The sequence below is a fragment of the Salmo salar genome, chromosome ssa01 (assembly GCF_905237065.1).
Source record: "Salmo salar chromosome ssa01, Ssal_v3.1, whole genome shotgun sequence".
Taxonomy (NCBI): domain Eukaryota; kingdom Metazoa; phylum Chordata; class Actinopteri; order Salmoniformes; family Salmonidae; genus Salmo; species Salmo salar.
Window position 1 is genome coordinate 130374795 of NC_059442.1, and position 18724 is coordinate 130393518.

Genomic DNA, 18724 nt, shown 5'->3' on the forward strand with positions numbered 1-18724 from the left:
CTCTCTGTTCCTCTCACTGACCTCTAAAAGTGCTTAACTCAGTGTTAAACACTGTTACTGCAGTAAACCTATTATGGCAGATCAGCTGCTGGGAGACAGATGCGCTGGCGCGACTAGAACTGTAAATATTTTACATTTAGTACTTTTAGCACTTAGCCAGAGCGACTTCCACCTAACGCCAGACTTCCATCTATAACACAGCGATATACAGTCAACTTCACAGGAAGTGAATCATCTATTACATAGTCATTACACATGAAAAGTCCAATGATATTTATGGGAATGTTATGGAAAGTCCAAGTCAGTTGTTAATTGCTAAGGTATTTAAAGTCTTAGTGAGGTAGTGAAGTTAGTAGGAGGAGAAAGACACGAGCTGTAATATTGCCTTGGAAAGCGAGCACAGTCCGAGAATGAGTGGTTTTGTTGATCAGAAATCAGATGCTTTATCAAGGTTGATTTTTATTGAGGTTAGTGTTACAGGTAAGATTTTCGCTTCTGGTAGAAGTTGCTCCTAATCACAGATCTAGGATCAGATTATGATACCCCCAACCCCAGCCTTAACCATAAGGGGAATACACCAACACCTGTACCTGGACTAGTGGAAATGTAACCTTTATTTAACTAGGCAAGTCAGTTAAGATTAAATTCTTATTTACAATGACGGCCTACCGGGGAACAGTGGGCTAACTGCCTTGTTCAGGGGCAGAACGACAGATGTTAACCTTGTTCAGGGGCAGAACGACAGATGTTAACCTTGTCAGAAAGACATACTACTGCTACTTTACTCCAAACCGCTCAGTTTGGTCACGAGTGGATGGATCAGGCCTAGCTCCTTGCCGCTGGCGCCTCACTTCTTGCTCTCCCTAACCGCAGAGCAGGTCACTTCCTCTCAGAGGTGGGGCTCAGGCGTTTTACTTCCTGAACTGGGCGATGGGGGCGGGGACCTTGATGTCCTGGCCCCTTTCCAGCCTCTTCTCACAGTCGATCAGATAGTTGACTCCATCAACCAGCAACTGGACCAACTCCACCTATACACACACACACACCCGGATACACAGTTATTAGCAGTCGAGGTGAGGTGATTTTAATCTCTGGCCCAGATAGAGTTTATGGTTTCATTCGGTCATTCAGTCTCAGAATAGCGGTTGTAGTTTTACCTCAGATTTTCCCAGACGGTCGTTGTTGGAGATGTCGAAGGTGTCTCCAGTTGTGGCCGTGTCGACTCCGCCTGTCCCTCTCTTCTGCAGACGCATGTTGTCCAGGATCTTACCGAAGCGGGGGTCCTGCAGGGCAAGTACAGAACTTTAATCAATGCTCTGTCTTGGGAAGGAGGGGTCAATGCACAGGGACACTTCAAGTAAAAACATTAGGGAAGAGAGAGAGAGAGATTGTGTGTTACCTTGCTGAGTTTGGCCAGTCTGACGTGTACTCCAGCCCTGAGTCCAGTGCCCAGGTTGGAGGGGCAGGTGAGGATGTAACCCAGGTGCTCGTTCCACATGAACTCCCAGCCTCTCTCCTGGATCAGCTTCTCCACCTAGAGGACGGAAGGACACGTGAGCTATTATATACTGTATACTGTGTGTTCACATTCACGGCAAAAAATCACCAAACCACTAAGATGTAACATGTAAAGTACCTGTTGGAGTCCTCTGCAGAACCTCTCGAACACTCTCTTCATGTTCCCTCCCTTCTCCATGGAGATGACCCTAGTGTGGTCCTCCTCATTGACCCAGATCAGGAAGGTCTTCTCATTGTTGTGCCTGGAAGAAAGAACACATTCCTAAGAATCCAGAAACCTTTGTTGATTGCACTGATTATGTCAACGTCTATGATCACAGAAAAACACATGCTGGTTAGAGGCTTCTGCTAGTAAGAGCCTTGTAGACCCTACCAGAGGCCCCTGCCGTCGGGCCAATCACGGGCCATGAAGGCACACGTCAACAAGGGGGAGACAGGCTTGTCAAACAGGAAGTGGTCCTACGGGGAAGAGGAGGGAGAGGAGGGAGGAGGTAGAGGAGGAGAAGGTAGTGGTCAAGGAAAGGGAAGTCAGGGTTACAACTACATAGAGGTAATTCTACTTTGGGGAGGAGGAAGAGGAGTTGAGAGGAAGACACCTTGCCCAAAGACCTCTAATGCTGTGGGAACATGGTTTTGCTTTCTACTCCTTTAGTCTCACCATATTCCCCTATTCACAGATAGTACTATCTCTACAGCTATTATAATACAAGATATTCTTACAGGCTTTTAAATCTACAGGGACAGGGTCCGGCTCTCTACGGCTCTGGTCTTACCAGATGCCCCTGGCATCAGGCCAGTCACGGGCCATGAAGGCAGATGTCAGCAGAGGAGAGATGGGCTTGTCGAACAGGAAGTGCTCCTGAGGCAACGTAAGGGTGAGAGGGCGAAGGTCAATGAGACTGAGGGTTGAAGGTCAACACTAGTCTAGTCTCTCCCAAATCCCAAAAGGATTGCCTCTATTTCCAATCCTTATCGTAGCCGTTAGGATTTAAAAGCAACATGATGTCACCCCAACGTGTCTAGACTGAGTGGATTAACTTGGTAACTAAAACTCTGCACAACGTCCCTGAAATAATTGGATGGCCTACCAATGGGGAATGAAGATAAATTAGAGCCATCGAGAACCATGTCTTCAGAAGAGTCGGGCCAAATAAAACTGATGTGACAATGCTGTCACTACAGTTCAGGTTCCAGTGGCACCGTTTCAGTCTTCACAACAGTCCCCGTCATTAACATGGTAATACAAAATAGGCAATATCATGGATAAGAGGAATCCTGTATGCAGTCAGATTACAAAGAAAGCATGTAGACATGTACGTTTTAGAGACAGACAAATGGGAAAGGAGAGGGGGGATACAGAGATCGATAGCAGTCCTTTGTGTCTCACATCAATAAGCTGCTGCTGCTCCTTCTCCGTCATGTCTCCCAGGCTGTAGTAGTGCCCGGCCAGGTCCCCCTTCAGGCCGGCCAGGGCCTGCACGGTCACACGCTCCACCTCGCGGCGCTCCGAGCGGGAGCAGCACGGGGGCAGGCTCAGACCGCGGATACTACGGCCTGTGCGCACGCGAGACGACAGAACGTATTTCTCATCGAAAACTCCGTTAGTGATCTGAGGAGGGAACGAGACAGTAATTGTACATACATCTGAGGATAATGAACTATATACTGTGTGTATGGGGGTGTGAGAGAGAGTTACTTTGGACGCGTCCAGATCAGTGGGGTGTTTCATCGTCTTGGGGTCGTAGCCGTTGTGTCGGTCTTTAATGACGGGGTCAAAGAGGTCGGCGAACACCTGGAGAGGACGGGATGGACAGTTAACAGATCTCCGTCAGATAGATCGAAAGATGCACACAGGCAACCTCCACCACGTACCGTGTAGCTCTCCTCGTCCCCAGCCACCATGCCGACAGTCTTGATGAAGGGGTGGCCCGGGTTGTCCACTCCGGTCTGGATGCACTGGTCCAGGGTCCAGTTGTTAGGGGTCACCTGGTCTCTCAGCTTGCCGTAGATAGCAGGGGTCAGGGCGTGCGCCATGCAGTTGTTGTGCCTCCTCAGGTCAGGGAAGTCAGCGCTGGGGATGATGGGAGAAGTAGTTTTCATTCGAACCATAGAGATGAAAAGATCAAAAGGTGTGCGTTATGAAGGACATTTCAAATAGTGTGATTATGGACACAGTCCTGGCCAAGAGGACAGCTTATACACTGCTGTTTTAGATGTGATGTGGATAAAAAACATTTTTTACAGGTACATATTGATTGATTGATTGAGACAAATAGAGGAAGTTATTTTAGAGTGTTGGTGATATGTCTAATCTGTGGCTCAAGGTATTAGTTCCTGATCTGGTCTCCGTGTGTGTGTGTGTGTGCGTGCGTGCGTGCGTGCGTGTGTGTGTGCGTGCGTGTGTGTACGTGTCTTCTATATGTGAATGTAAGAAAGGGCAGAGGAGGTATCTACTAAACTTGTGCCTGCGAAACGTCTTAGGTTTCGTTCCCTGTCCCACCCCTCCACCTTTGACTTACATTTCAGACTGACTGCACAGTGATTCAGGTTTTTTCCCATTCAACAGGTGCAGCTATCCCAGGCCCAACTCCTGTACTCCAAATTATTTCTCCAACCTCTGTAGGTCATCTGTATATGGCCAAGCTATTTGTAGTCCACAGTCCATTAGAGGCCATGTTGTTTTGTAGTCCTACCTGGGTGGGTAGAGCTTCCTCCTCTCCTCAGCGGACAGGATGTTGCTGTCAGTCATCAGGTAGCAGGTTGCCATGGTGCCTGCTCCCAGGCTGGCCAACAGCGTGGCCGTGTTACGGCAGGACATCATTCTAGTGAAGGAGAACGCCATCTTGGACAGTTCAAAGGTCAGAATCAGGTCAACTTGGGGTGGGAGAGAGAGAGGAAGCGGGAAGAAGAGAGAGAGACACAAGATATAAGTTACACATTTCAAAGCCTGTATTTCTTCAAAATTCTTAAATATGTGTTTATTTATGCATTCGTTTCTTGTTGTGTATGTATAACTGTGGTTAGCTTCTTCAAAACAGTACACTTCCTTCCTTTAACCTTTCGGCCTGTCTCACAGTCTTTTTCTGTTTTAGCCAGCTTCACGATGCAGAGTCAGACAGTCACGCTCTTAACCCTTTGGACCACTACATTTTGTCCATCAAGTACAGACTGTGGATGCTGCAGGTCAAGCATACTCCATGTCCTCAGTTGAGTTACAGTGTGCTTCTGGTTTGTTGATCGTACTGTATTCAATCATATCATATTAAGTACTTTTTAAAAATGTTTCTACATCTGATAAAGTTCATGCAGGTCGTTGATAACAAGCTTACAGTATGAGAGGGGAGTCTCAGCAGATGGCTGATTAAACTCGGTCTCCTGATCTGGCCTCACAGGACGGCCTCTTAACGATCCCAAAATGGCTGACGCAAAATGGCCACCACCATCAAGGGGGTGTAGGTAGGAAGTTGCCTCTATACACCGATTGTAGGTCACCAAGATAAAACTAACTTTAGTTTAGCCCCTGAGCAAGGTATTCCTTTCCGTATGTCCTGTGACTAAAATCTAAAGGTGAAAGGTCGTTCTCACCGACTTGTCCTTCACTTCTGCACAGAGGAGAGAAAGAGGGAGAAATAGAGAGACAGAGAGAGAGGGAAAGAGACAGAGAGAGAGACAGAGATACATAGATACAGAGAGAGGGAAAGCTGTCTTATAAAAGAGAGGTCTATATAGATCTGTCGAGGTCTAGTCACTGTTTCATGAATCACTCTACACACCTATTACATCATTATCTGCCGTTGTCAGTTGACAAAGTTCCATGTGATTGTTCTTCATTAAGAATACAGTAACGACTTGGAGGAAGAATACAATTCGCTTTGATCGCCAGATCGTCAGTTAGCTGCGAAGCTGACAATGCACCCGCTCCACTCTACGGTCCATATCAATGAAGCCCAACGTGCATCTCAGTGGCTGAACACAGGGTCTCTGGGTCAATTCAACACTATTGACCTTAGAGTTGTGGCTGTGTTTTCCCCCCGAGTGAAGTACAGCAGACCAGAACAAAGTAGGTGGCTGAGGGGTTTGAGAGGATGAGGCCGTCTGAGAGGAAGCAGTCAGCGCTGAAAGACATGTTTATTTATAGAAATCTAGAGGAGAGAAACAGTGCCAAACGGGTCTAATGCCATGACTGCTCTTTCAGGAATCAAAACACCACAGGCCACGTGTTCTGTCCTGCTCTGACATTCCGAACCGGTCACAGCCTCTCATTACAGGACACAGGCCAAGACAAGGACACGGGGAGTGGATAGGAGAGGAGAGAGAGAGAGACAGGCACGCACGCACGCACGCACGCACGCACGCACGCACGCACACACACACACACACACACACACACACACACACACACACACACACACACACACACACACACACACACACACACACACACACAGAAGGAGAGACATAGAGAGATAGAGAAAGAGCAATGGAAAAAGCAATGGACACAGAGATGGAGGAAGCGAAAGGGGGCTGAAGCTCTGATCGGAAACGCCAGTGAATCAGTGATAAGGTTATGTCATAAATGGCGAGCAGCTGGTATGACAGGCCTGTATGGTGGTTTAAATGCCTCAGAGTCACAGTGGTAATAAAAGCCTTAAAGCCAGGATTACACTAGAACCAGCTCTGAAACCACAGATCTAGGATCAGTTCACCATCAGGGAGAAAAATGTAAAAACTGACCTTAGATCAGTGTCGGGGAGCAATTTCATGCTACTCGCCATACGGAGAGGAGTGCTAAACACATGGTGATGGAGTTAACAGACATAATGCTACTTCTTTGTAAAGCTCTCGAAAGTCTTGAAGCAGCTCATGACAGTTACGACAGCTAATAATGTGCTTAAGGAACTGACGCTCTGCTGTCCTTCAGAACCTCAGACTAGACCATGTAGACCAGTCTACGTTACCACACCAAAAGGCTCCTGCTCTGTCCATCAATGTCATGTCAATATAGCAATTATAGTGACAACTATCAGCCAAATCTCATAAAGATACGCATGAGGAAACTTTAACTAATAGTCTGTAGGTGGAAGGGAGATGTTAACAACTACCTGGCTGCATTTACAACTTTAAAATGTATACATTTAAAACAGTCTGTTAGTCTGAATGAGAGATATAGTAGAGCTACAGAGAGAGGGAACACAGAAAGAAAGATAGAGGGTACAGTACCTGTTTCACTGCTGATATCCCTCCCTGCTAAAGATTGCTCTTTCAGGAGTCTATTTCTCTTTCTGATCCCACACTCTACCCACTAACACGTGATTAGGACCTGTGCTTTAGGCCAATTAAAATGTCTGAATTTACGCTGTGGGCCAATGGGTATATAAGAAGCTGTGCTTCTGACCAATCAAATGTATTTCTGGTGCAACACCTTGGATGGTCCTGGCTCTGCTGCCCGTATTGACCTTGATCTGTACTACATGCAAAGACCCCTCCCCTCTCCAAACATAGATAGTCTCCCCCCCCCCCTCTCTCTTTCTCTCTCTATCCGTCTCTCTCTCCCCCCTCTCTTTCTCTCTCTCTCTCCCCCCTCTCTTTCTCTCTCCCCTCTCCCCCTCTCTCTCTCTCTCCCCCCTCTCTCTCTTTCTATCTCTCTCTCTCCCCCCTCACCTTCTCTCTCTTTCTCTCCCCCTCTCTATCCATCTCCCCCCCCAGCTCTTGACTGTTGAGATGTATATCAACTTACTATAGAAGTGACATTAACAACTTTTATTTTATTTTCAAGCCAGGAGTGTAAATCTGTACATTCTCTAAGGAAGTGCATGGAAAAATACAGCGGTAAAACAGCAGGTTTCAGAACAAAGTACATGATCAGGTATAAAAGCAGGACCGTAGATACTATCAGGATGTGGGAAAGATTCCTGCCATTCAGGACTGTAGAAAACGGAAGCAGTCTGGAAAAAGCAGTTATCTGAAGAACAACACTGTAAGGAAAGAGAAACATGCTCTACCGCTTAAATGATCCAAAAGCTCCAAGAAGTTACAAATCTATTGACATACTTTACAAATCAATAGCGCAAGATTTCCAATAATACTGTTTAACAAGTAATCGGATAAAAATCAAACAAATACTAATAAATAAACACATCCAGAGATAAGCTACAACATTGAGAAATATTCAGACAAAAGTTGTAATTAAACTTTAACGACCGTTTGGGTCAAGTCCCTTTACTTGAATGTCTTAATTCGCAAAACAGTCATGTTACACTTAATTGAACAACGTTTCTGAAACTGCAATTTGGGTCAGGACTGGCAAAGGTAAAGCCGTACATGTATATTCTCTATACACTGTCTGGCTCTGGGGAGAATTAGCTACAGTATATTAGATTGTGCAAAATTACACGATTGAGAAACGTGGCTCCTCATATGCGTTTATATCTTCTTAAAATGTTTCTTGTAACAAATAACAGTTTAAAACCTTTCTACAGAGAACCCACGGGGCACACACTGGTTGAATCAATGTGGAATAGATGTTGAATTGATGTCTGTGCCCAGTGTGAATACAACAATAGACAGAAGTAAAACAATGTTTAAAATGCTTAATAAATAAGTAAATAAATAAAACATGCTAAATGACAGGATGTAAAGACCATGCTTACATCATCAGTGTGTGTCAACAGGAACAAGGCCGGAAACCAATCAGGTAATTGTTCAACAGACACAGATAGACTCGATTGGACCCCGAGTGACAAACAAATATTTTTTATCATCCAAGTTGGTCTTCTGGTTAACAAATAGGTTTTTATATGTTGTCTAGGCCTTCCATAAGTCAATAAATGTACCTTATTAGCGTATAATAAATATGCTATAGGCTATGCAGAGCCGTGGTCGGGTCCATTAGGATCCACTCTAGTCTATCAGCTGTAGTTACATAGACCGGAGATCCGAAGACAATCAGACTGGACACGACCCGGACCCGAAGGAAAATATTGAATTTTGAACCTGGTCGGGTCTCGGGTATTTGGGTTCGGGTGGACCCATGAAGATGTCTTCAAGGAAGTGCAAAAACCTTTGGGGAATGTTATCACTATTTGATATGAGGCTGACTTTCACCAGTTCACCAGTAGAGGGCAATATAGTGACCGCCACTGTTCCTCCCTACTAGTCTGCCCACAGTTGCTATTAGTCTGGCAAACTATTGTCTCTCTCATAATCAGTCACAGCCATACATGACTCTAGCTGGGTTCTACTTGAGCCTTTTTCAGAGCAATGTAAATGTATACATGGAAATGCATGCAAGATCATCAGGAAATCATTATAACATGTTATAAACACACTTTACAGTTTATTACTAAATCTTGATATGTACATATTTACAAGCAAGGCACATCTTCACCGGAGTTCTTAAGCGTAATCATTGGCAATGCTGATAAAGTAACAGGAACCCTTAACCGGGGGATTCTCGGGGCTCTCCCGTCCACTGGTTCCATTGTTACCAAGCAGATAACAATAAGAACATTAACTACTAAGTGTCTGATGCAGCTGGACTGAGACCAACTGTGTGTTGTTTCTGTGTGTTTAGCCAGGAGGGATGCGGGGTTCAATCTTCAGGGACAGCTCATACAGCGTGTCCTCGTCCATCACCAGAGTCTTATCCAGCAGGAACTGAGTTACCTGGGAGAGAGCGAGACGGAGAGCAAGCACGGCGAGGCAGTTAGTTCTAACAAGGTTGTAGCTAGAAACATTGATTGACTGTGTGGCGGGTGTTACCTTGGCTTGGTGCTCTATCCTGTAGGGCGCACCCTGGAACTGACGGATCTCTCTGATGATGTGAGAAATCTGGAACAGACAGGAGAACGGGGAGGAGAGACATGAGACAGGCAGAGAGAGAGAGAGATACAGGCTGACTGATTGACTGGCTATGTGTGCGTGCGTGCTTTTGTGTGTTTACCATCCTCATCTTGGAGAAGTTGACGAGTCCCTCCTCGGTGAAGTTGGGCGTTCCCTCTTCGATGAAGGCCAGGTCAGTCAGGTACATCCCCAGGTAGGGCACACAGGGAGGGTTGCAGCTGCACACGGACCGATCCATCAATCAATGTTCACATAGTATTCAAGTTTTTCCTAACTTTTCACAAGTCCTTAAAGAGATTGAACGGGATCTTAAGCCCTTACAAATTCGTAACATATCATACTAAATGCAGGATTAAAAATAAAAATAAAATGCAGGACGGAACATCATACGCAATGGATGACTATGTACAGTACACGATTGTGCACCATTTCCTGGGGCCCATTTTGGCTCGTGAGCGCTACTTTCAAAACTACTGGCTGAAATGATACAAAACATCTATAGCATCACATAATTTTTTTTTTTTAAATACACGCTTAATCATGTGGACAAATATCCTGCCTCTATTGTATTGTGCCTTGCTCAAGGGTACATCGATAGATTTTTCACCTTGTCGGCACGGGTGATCGAACTGGCCCAAACGCTCTAACCGCTAGGCTACCTGACGTCCTATAGCTCCTTGGTGAGATATCACTGTTCGCCCAGGTACACGTTGTGGTGATAATCCGTGACTAAAACCCAGACACACACATTCTCCCTTTACTTCCCCTCTTTCTTACTTTTTCAGGGTTTCTCTCAGGTTCTTGAACCGGCCCTCTGATGACACTGTCTTCTGCAGCCTGTCCATCAGTGACTTGGTCTGTTTGCAGACTTTGGCCCATGTCTTCTTCAGCCTGTAGATGGCGCTACGGTTGAGAGCTGAGGTGATCTCTAGAACTCCGTTATAGTTGTTAAGGCAGCGACAGATATCAGCAACCGCCAACCACTTCTCTATGGAGTTAGCCCTGGAGCCCACGTCTGTATGGGCAATGATCTGAGACGCTACCAGGTTACTCATCTAGAGCAGGAAAACAAGAAAAACAGAGAAGGGGAAGGGAGAGGAGGGAGAGGGGGAAGGGAGAGGAGGGAGAGAAGAGATAAGAGAAATAAGGGGAGTGGGAAAGAAGGGGGTGATGCAGAAAAGAGGGACAGAGAAATATGTTGAGATATGAGTATAGATCTGAAGCGCTGGCTGGTATAGAGCTATAGAGTCTAGATCTGTTTTAAATCTTACATCGTTAAAGTGCTGACTGGTCTTCATGATGTATGGAGTTCTCTCTGACTTGTCCAGCTTCATCCAGCCCTGGCCCAGAAACTCTCTGGTGGACAAGGAACACACCACAATTATGCAACAACAACACAACAACACTATTCTTTGATGTAGAATATACACTCACACTATTCTCTGATGTAGAACATACACTCACTCGTAAGGGATGCTCCTGAACACAATGTGGTCGAGCAGGGTGATCTGTTCAGCCAGCTCCATCGCAGACAGAGACTCAAAACACTCTGCTTTGGGACACTCCGCCTGGTAAACCAATATTAAACAGTGTTCCATGTCTACACTACAAACGGGTTGACAGCTAATATACACAAATAAGGGGAACTTATATAAGTGTGTTTTTTGCATATCCCCCTGAAAGTGAGATCACGGCCAGGGTTCAGCCGTTACTCAAGGCGACCCTGGAGGAATTAGGGTCAAGTGCCTCGACAGACTTTTCACCTTGTCGGCTCAGGTGGTCAAACTAGCAACCTCTCGGTTACCGGCCCAACACTCTAACCGCAGGTAGCCGCTAAATAAAAGGACACGGTGGACTAATGTGGCTCTACAGGGGACTAAACCAGGGTCACATACATAGTGCATGTCAAATACTTTACAATACTTGAGCTAAGCTTGATTTATTTCCCCTGTAAAATAGAAGCAATGGCATTTTCCCAAAAGTGAAATCTCCAATCTAAATCAAGCGCACCTCAAATACTTCTAAATGGATTCTAAAGTATTTGACATAAAGTATTGGTTGGGTCTTCGGGGGATGCTCCACCACAATACACACTAATATAACTAATACTCTAGGTTGTAATTATTTATGGGGAAGACTTCAAATAGTCTATATCGAGACAACGTATCGGGACAACGTCTTACCAGGATGAAGTGGAGCAATGGACTTCTCTGTTCCAAAGTCAGCATTCCAAATTACATCAACATTCATTTACTGACTAAATAATGACTGAACACACTTTCTACCAGTATATTGTTATAAGATGGCGCCGGAGAAGAAGGCAGACGTTTTACGTGCCCCAACCGATTGTGTTTTTTTGTTAGCTTATTTGTGTTGTTTATTTTTTCAGTACTGCGATTACTCACCACGGACTGGCAGAATCCTTTTTTTCCCTTTAACGAGTCTGACTAGGCCGATGCGAACGATATACTGCTTTCTCGGGAACAGGCCCAGATCCCCATGATTTACGTGAAGAGGAGGCAGAGAAAAAGGTGCTGGAGGGCGGGCTGCCTTCTGAGAATTTGTAGGCGATCGAACAAACCCCCACTCCCTTCCATTCTGCTAGCTAACGTGCAATCTTTGGACAATAAAATAGACGACCTACGCGGATGATTAAACTACCATCGGGACATTCAAAACTGTAATATCTTATGCTTCACGGAGACGTGGCTGAACGACGACACTATCAACATACAGCTGGCTGGTTATATGATGCACCGGCAGGATAGAACAGCAGCTTCTGGTAAGACAAGGGGCGGCTGACTATGTATTTTTGTAAATAACAGCTGGTGCACGATATCTAAGGAAGTCTCGAGCTATTACTCTCCTGAGGAAGCGTATCTCATGATAAACTGTAGACCACACTACCTACCTAGAGAGTTTTCATCTGTATTTTTCTTAGCTGTTTACATACCACCACAGACCGATGCTGGCACCAAGACAGCATTGAATGAGCTGTATTCCGGCATAAGCAAACAAGAAAACGCTCACCCAAAGGCGGCGCTCTTAGTAGCCAGGGACTTTAATGCAGGGAAACTTAAATATGTTTTACCAAATTTCTATCAGCATGTTAAATGTGCAACCAAAGGAAAAACAACTCTGGACCACCTTTACTCCACACACAGAGACGCATACAAAGCTCTCCCTCGCCCTCCTTTTGGCAAATCTGACCATAATTCTATCCTCCTGATTCCTGCTTACAAACAAAAATTCAAGCAGGAAGCGCCAGTGACTAGATCAATAAAAAAGTGGTCAGATGAAGCAGATGCTAAGCTACAGGACTGTTTTGCTAGCACAGACTGGAATATGTTCCGGGATTCCTCCGATGGCATTGAGGAGTACACCACATCAGTCATTGGCTTCATCAATAAGTGCATCGATGACGTCGTCCCCACAGTGACCATATGTACATGACCCAACCAGAAGCCATGGATTTACAGGCAACATCCGCACTGAGCTAAAGGCTAGAACTGCCGCTTTCAAGGAGCGGAAGCTTATATGAAATCCTGCTATGCCCTCCGACAAACCTTCAAACAGGCAAAGAGTCAATACAGGACTAAGATCGAATCGTACTACACCAGCTCTGACACTCATTGGATGTGACAGGGCTTGCAAACCATTACAGACTACAAAGGGAAGCACAGCCGAGAGCTGCCCAGTGACACGAGCCTACCAGATGAGCTAAACTTCTTCTATGCTCCCTTCGATGCAAGTAACACTGAAACATGCATGAGAGCACCAGCTGTTCTGCAAGACTGTGTGATCATGCTCTCCTCAGCCGATGTGAGTACGACCTTAAAACATGTTAACATTAACAAGGCCGCAGGGCCATACGGATTACCAGGACATGTACGGCGAGCATGCGCTGACCAACTGGCAAGTGTCTTCACTGACATTTTCAACCTCTCCCTGTCTGAGTCTGTAATACCAACATGTTTTAAGCAGACCACCATAGTGCCTGTGCACAAGAACACTAAGGTAACCTGCCTAAACAACAACCGACCTATAGCACTCATGCCTGTAGCCATGAAGTGCTTTGAAAGTCTGGTCATGGCTCACATCAACACCATTATCCCAGAAACCCTAGACCCACTCCAATTTGCATACCGCCCCAAAAGATCCACAGATGATGCAATCTCTATTGCACTCTACACGGGCCTTTCCCACCTGGACAAATGGAACACCTATGTGAGAATGCTATTCATTGACTACAGCTCAGCGTTCAACACCATAGTACGCTCAAAGCTCATCAATAAGCTAAGGATCCTGGGGCTAAACACCTCCCTCTGCAACTGGATCCTGGACTTCCTGAATGGCCGCCCCCAGGTGGTAAGGGTAGGTAACAACACATCCGCCATGCTGATCCTCAACACAGGGGCCCCTCAGGGGTGCGTGTTCAGTCCGCTCCTGTACTCCCTGTTCACTCATGACTGCACGGCCAACAACGACAACAACGAGACAGCCTATAGGGAGGAGGTCAGAGACCTGGCCATGTGGTGCCAGGACAACAACCTCTCCCTCAACGTGATCAAGACAAAGGAGAAGATTGTGGACTACAGGGAAAAGAGGATTGAGCTCGCCCCCCATTGTCATCGATGTGGCTGCAGTGGAGTAGGTTGAGAGCAAGTTCCTTGGTGTCCACATCACCAACAAACTAACACGGTCCAACCACACCAAGACAGTTGTGAAGAGGGCACGACAAAACCTATTCCCCCTCAGGAGACTGAAAAGATTTGGCATGGGTCTTCAGATCCTCAAAAGGTTCTACAGCTGCACCATCGAGAACATCCTGAATGGTAGCATCACTGCCTGGTATAGCAACTGCTCGGCCTCTGACCGCAAGGCACTACAGAGGGTAGTGCGAACGGCCCAGTACATCACTGGGGCCAAGCTTCCTACCATCCAGGACCTCTATACCAGGCGGTGTCATAGGAAAGCCCTAAAAATTGTCAAAGACTCCAGCCACCCTAGTCATAGACTGTTCTCTCTGCTACCACATGGCAAGTGGTACCGGAGCGCTAAGTCTAGGTCCAAGAGGCTTCTAAACAGCTTCTACCCCCAAGCCATAAGACTCCTGAACATCTATTCAAATGGCTACCCAGAGTATTTGCATTCCCCCCCCCCCTTTTTTTACACCGCTGCTACTGTTGTTATCATCTATGCACGTCACTTTAATAACTCTACCTACATGTACACATTACCTCAACTAACCGGTTCCCCCGCACATTAACTCTATACCAGTACCCCCCTGTATATAGCCTTGCTATTGTTATTCTACTGCTGCTCTTTAATGACTTGTTCCTTTTATTTCTTATTCTTATCCGTATTTTTTTTAAACTGCATTGTTGGTTAGGGGCTCGTCAGTAAGCATTTCACTATAAGGCTGTTATATTCGGTGCACGTGACTAATACAATTTGATTATATTATATTTGATATCCTGCAAATGAAATGGCTTAGCGTCTATTCTAGGCAGTGGTTGTGTGTGTGATTGAACTATACATACCGTCTGTAGGATGTCTTCTATCTTGAGTTGAGCATCATCTTGTTCATCTTGAGAAAGGGCACTGAGGGACAAGCAGAGTCTCATTAATAACAAACGTAATGACACAAACACGCACCCACTCTCACACGCACTCTCACACACACTCTACACTCTCACACGGTATACTAAGGTACACACACCACACCACACACACTCACTAACTCACCGTGTGTGTGTCTGTGAGTGTGTGTGTGTGAGTGAGTGTGTGCGAGCTTGTACTTAAGCATGTGTGTGTGTGTGTGTGTGTGTGTGTGTGTGTGTGTGTGTGTGTGTGTGTGTGTGTGTGTGTGTGTGTGTGTGTGTGTGTGTGTGTGTGTGTGTGTGTGTGTGTGTGTGAGATTGTGTGTGTGAGATTGTGTGTGTGAGATTGTGTGTGTGTCTGTGTGTGTGTCTGCAAGTGTGTGTGTGCTTGCACTTTAGCTTGCGTGTGTGTGTCTGCGTGTGTTTACCTTAGAATGTTTCCAGTGGCTTTCCTCTCTTGAGGCAGCAGGTCGGGGTCTCGTAGCACCTCCTCCAGCAGGGTCATTACACCCACCTTCAGCTCACTGTTCATCTCAAAGTCCTGACACACGCACAAACACACACACAACTTAGCGATCATTTCCCCCAGTCATTTCTTCAGAGGAGGCTGTAAACTTCACTCACTCCCTTCCACATCAGAATTACTATAGAGCATAAATTGACCTCTTCTCTCTGCGTCAACATCAGTCTGTTTCAGCATGTATGGTCACTTACACGCCAGGACACAGGAGAGGGCTGACCATCCTGTAAATGTGCATGTGTGTCCAGGCCCCGTAGAGCAGATGGTGGCAACAGTAGTGTCAGAGCTGGGGTTTGTTCAAGAGCAACAGTCCTGTCTGCTACAGAGGGCAGTACACCAGGGTGCCCCAGTGGAGCAGGGTGACATTTCTCTGGGCGTCACGAGAGTTGGACAGAGGACAGCAGGGGGTAGGCAGGCAGTGTTTGTGTGTGTGTATGTGGTTCAGACCTGTGAGTGCTTGGAGACCCAGTGACGCAGTACGTTGAGGACTCTGTTGGTAGCAGCTCTACGGATGATAAACTCCTTGTCACAAGTCCTCTCACTATTATTGAAACCTGAGAGAGATAGCGAGGGAGGGAGCAAGGGAGAGAGAGAGAGAGGAGAGAGAGAGAGAGAGAGAGAGAGAGAGGGGAGAGAGAGAGAGTGGAGAAAGAGAGAGGGGGGAGAGAGAGAGAGTGGAGAGAGAGAGAGAGAGAGAGAGAGAGAGAGAGAGAGAGAGAGAGAGAGAGAGAGTGGAGAGAGAGAGTGGAGAGAGAGAGAGAGAGAGAGAGAGAGAGAGAGAGTGGAGAGAGAGAGAGAGAGAGAGAGAGAGAGAGAGAGAGAGAGAGAGAGAGAGAGAGAGAGAGAGCACTTGTGGTGAAATGGTAAATGCTGCTGGTAAGACTGTTGTTATTGTTCATGTTGTCTGTTACCCTGGGAACTGCCATGTCCGGCGGCTGCCGTGGCAATAGCGAAGGCTGAGGCTGGTGACATAGTACCACGATTGTTTTCCCCCGTGGAACCTCCAGACTGTCTGTATCGCATGTGTCTGGGTGTAGAGGGGGAGCGACAGGGGGACTCTGTCAGGGGGACGCGGTCCTCGCTGACTTGAGGGTTAGACTCTGGGAGGAACTTCTCCAGAGAAACAGTCTCCAAAACAGCTGTTAATTAAAATATACAGGCACTCAGTGAGTGTGTGTCTGTGTTTGTGTGTGTGTGTGTGTGTGTCTGTGTTTGTGCGTGTGTGTGCCAGCCTACCCCTGCGGATGCTGCGTCTGAGTTTTCCACAGAATGCGTCGATGCGCGGCATATCTCCTCCCTCTTCCGGCGTTGGGGGGACAGGTTCCGGTGAACCGGTGGGGCGGCTCAGTTCTAGAAGGGCTTTTGTGGTGGTGGGAGGGGAGGTGGAGACCCCCAGGACTGTTGGCAGGCTGGGAGCCCGGGTGCAGGTGGGAGGGGGGGACGAGAACCCCGATGGAGCCCGGGTGGAGGTGGGAGGAGGGGAGGAAAACCCTGAAGGGGGCTTGGTGGCATTGGGAGGGGGAGAGGAGATGGAGGGAGGGTGAGAGGAAGTGGGGGAGTTAGCAGCAGAGGAGGAAGGGGTGGAGAGGTCTAGGACTCCTGCCTTGGAGGAGACCGGGGAGGAGAGGGAGAGTTTGCGGGAGTGAACCGGGGAGGAGGTGCGGGAGGGGATGGTGAGAGGAGGAGGAGAGGAGAACTTGCGACAGAGACGGGGAGATTTGTTGTTGAGGTGCTCGCCTCCCCACGTCCCCTGGTTGGTGGCAAAGAACAACTCCAGAGACCTGAGGAGGGACAGAGGGATGGGAGAAGAAGAGGAGGATAAAGACAAAAAGGAAGCACTTGATTATTCCTATGTCATATGAGAAACCTACGTAACATCTATGTTAGCCCTCTGAACTAAAACCGAGAAGAAAAGGTATTTTTGTTTGAAAGGCTGTATGAGTGAAATGAACTAATGAAAGAGTCAATGGAGAGGCAGTGAAAAGAGGAGAATGTACAAGAAAAAAGGAAAAAAAGAGTGTCACTCTTTTTGGTCCAGAGCAAGCCGTGTGATCTTCAGACTGTAGTCAGGACAGAGAGACGTGATGGACAGACGATCGGAGGAGTGATACTGAACCCTGAGAGGAGAGGAGGTGTGGAGGAGAGAAGGAGAAGAGGAGAGGGCAGGAGAGTACGGGAGAGGAGGTATCGAAGGGAAAGATGTTGAAGGAGGGGGTGAGGAGGGGTGCAAAACCAGGAGTGGAGGAGGGGAGTGGAGTGGAGGGGGAGGAAAGAGAAGGAAAGAGACAGAGAGAGTGATGGTCAGCATGCATGTCTATTATACGAGGATAGAGGGAGGAAGAGACAGAATGGATGAAGGAGTGATGGAGTGATGTGGCATGAGAAGACAATGTGTGTGTGGGTTCATACTGTATATCTTTCTACCTGACCGGTATAGAGGTAAAAGGTTTCTTGTATATGTCGGCCAGTTTGTCCATGACCACAGCAGCGGTAGTAAAGATCCTGTACGTGTGGAGGAAGGTGTTGAGGAAGTCGATAGAGAGGAAGCGCAGGTCAGTCAGTCTCTCCAGCAGCCGCTCCACGCTGGCGTAGCGGATCTGGGGGACCTTGCAGGAGTTGAGCGTCTTGCTGAAGCAGATGTCCACATCATCTTTGTGCAGCCGTGCGTCCGACCTGGTGGGGCAAGTATCAATAAGATCATCAGCTATTGGGTGATCTCCCAGATGTGCGAAGGGGATTGGATAACCTGGGGATTATAAACCCTCACTGACGTGGAAAAGAATATACAGTCTTTATTTGGGCTCTTACTTGATCATGTGCGGCACAGTTACTTTAGAGTTCTCCTCAAATACGCTGGTCATCAGGCCATTACAGCGGATATTATCTATACACTATAGACAGAGAGAAAGAAAAAGGTACAGAACGAACGAAAGACAGAGAGAAAAGAGAGAAAGAGAGACAGTCATGTTACTGTCCATGGTGCTGAACCTCTTTCAAAATCAGTGTAGAGGTTTGTAGAAGCAGTAGGTGTAGGAGTTGATTTGGGACTGGGCATCTCATCCCCAGGTATGTTTACCTGACTGATGTCACTGGTCCAGGCAGCTTTCTCCTGGCGAGAGGGAGCCAATAGGACGACAGAGAAGGCGGGGCCATCAGGGGGTTCCACCACGATTTTAAACTCCAGGTGGTTGAAGCCCTGACCTCCTGCATTGTCTACAGGAGGGTGGTGGGAAGGATCAAG

General features: G+C 47.0%; 2 protein-coding genes across 7 annotated transcripts in view; both read right to left on the bottom strand.

Annotated features, from left to right (window-relative positions):
* Positions 1-439: 439 nt before the first annotated feature.
* Positions 440-6941, bottom strand: ckmt2 (creatine kinase, mitochondrial 2 (sarcomeric)). 3 transcript variants are annotated; one of them, XM_014124374.2, is made up of 10 exons: positions 6739-6941; positions 4212-4392; positions 3391-3589; positions 3215-3310; positions 2906-3127; positions 2292-2377; positions 1637-1760; positions 1400-1534; positions 1158-1283; positions 440-1028 (listed from the first exon to the last, which is right to left on the bottom strand). In XM_014124374.2, exons 2-10 carry the CDS (start codon positions 4358-4360, stop codon positions 912-914), a joined length of 1254 nt encoding a protein of 417 aa, XP_013979849.1. In that variant the 5' UTR covers positions 4361-4392; positions 6739-6941; the 3' UTR covers positions 440-911. The 3 variants fall into 3 exon arrangements, with proteins under 3 accessions (XP_013979849.1, XP_045573279.1, NP_001133059.1); NM_001139587.1 differs by lacking the exon at positions 2292-2377 and adding an exon at positions 1892-1977 and having other exon boundaries at positions 447-1028; positions 6739-6776; XM_045717323.1 differs by having other exon boundaries at positions 2906-3310.
* A 322-nt stretch (positions 6942-7263) lies between these two features.
* The window catches only part of LOC106561157 (ras-specific guanine nucleotide-releasing factor 2), a 76774-nt gene continuing 65313 nt past the window's right edge, over positions 7264-18724 (bottom strand). The window contains exons 11-26 of one of the 4 annotated variants that reach the window (XM_045689044.1): positions 18560-18696; positions 18292-18374; positions 17908-18156; positions 17508-17600; positions 16720-17264; positions 16395-16622; positions 15931-16037; positions 15392-15504; positions 14904-14964; positions 11544-11570; positions 10825-10928; positions 10632-10716; positions 10138-10415; positions 9461-9578; positions 9280-9348; positions 7264-9183 (exon numbers count right to left, since the gene is read on the bottom strand). In XM_045689044.1, coding sequence (XP_045545000.1) covers positions 9088-9183; positions 9280-9348; positions 9461-9578; positions 10138-10415; positions 10632-10716; positions 10825-10928; positions 11544-11570; positions 14904-14964; positions 15392-15504; positions 15931-16037; positions 16395-16622; positions 16720-17264; positions 17508-17600; positions 17908-18156; positions 18292-18374; positions 18560-18696 — 2393 coding nt within the window. In that variant the 3' untranslated portion in view covers positions 7264-9087. The remainder of the gene's footprint in view (positions 9184-9279; positions 9349-9460; positions 9579-10137; positions 10416-10631; positions 10717-10824; positions 10929-11543; positions 11571-14903; positions 14965-15391; positions 15505-15930; positions 16038-16394; positions 16623-16719; positions 17265-17507; positions 17601-17907; positions 18157-18291; positions 18375-18559; positions 18697-18724) is intronic. The other 3 variants (XM_045689052.1, XM_045689050.1, XM_045689056.1) reach the window with 3 other exon arrangements.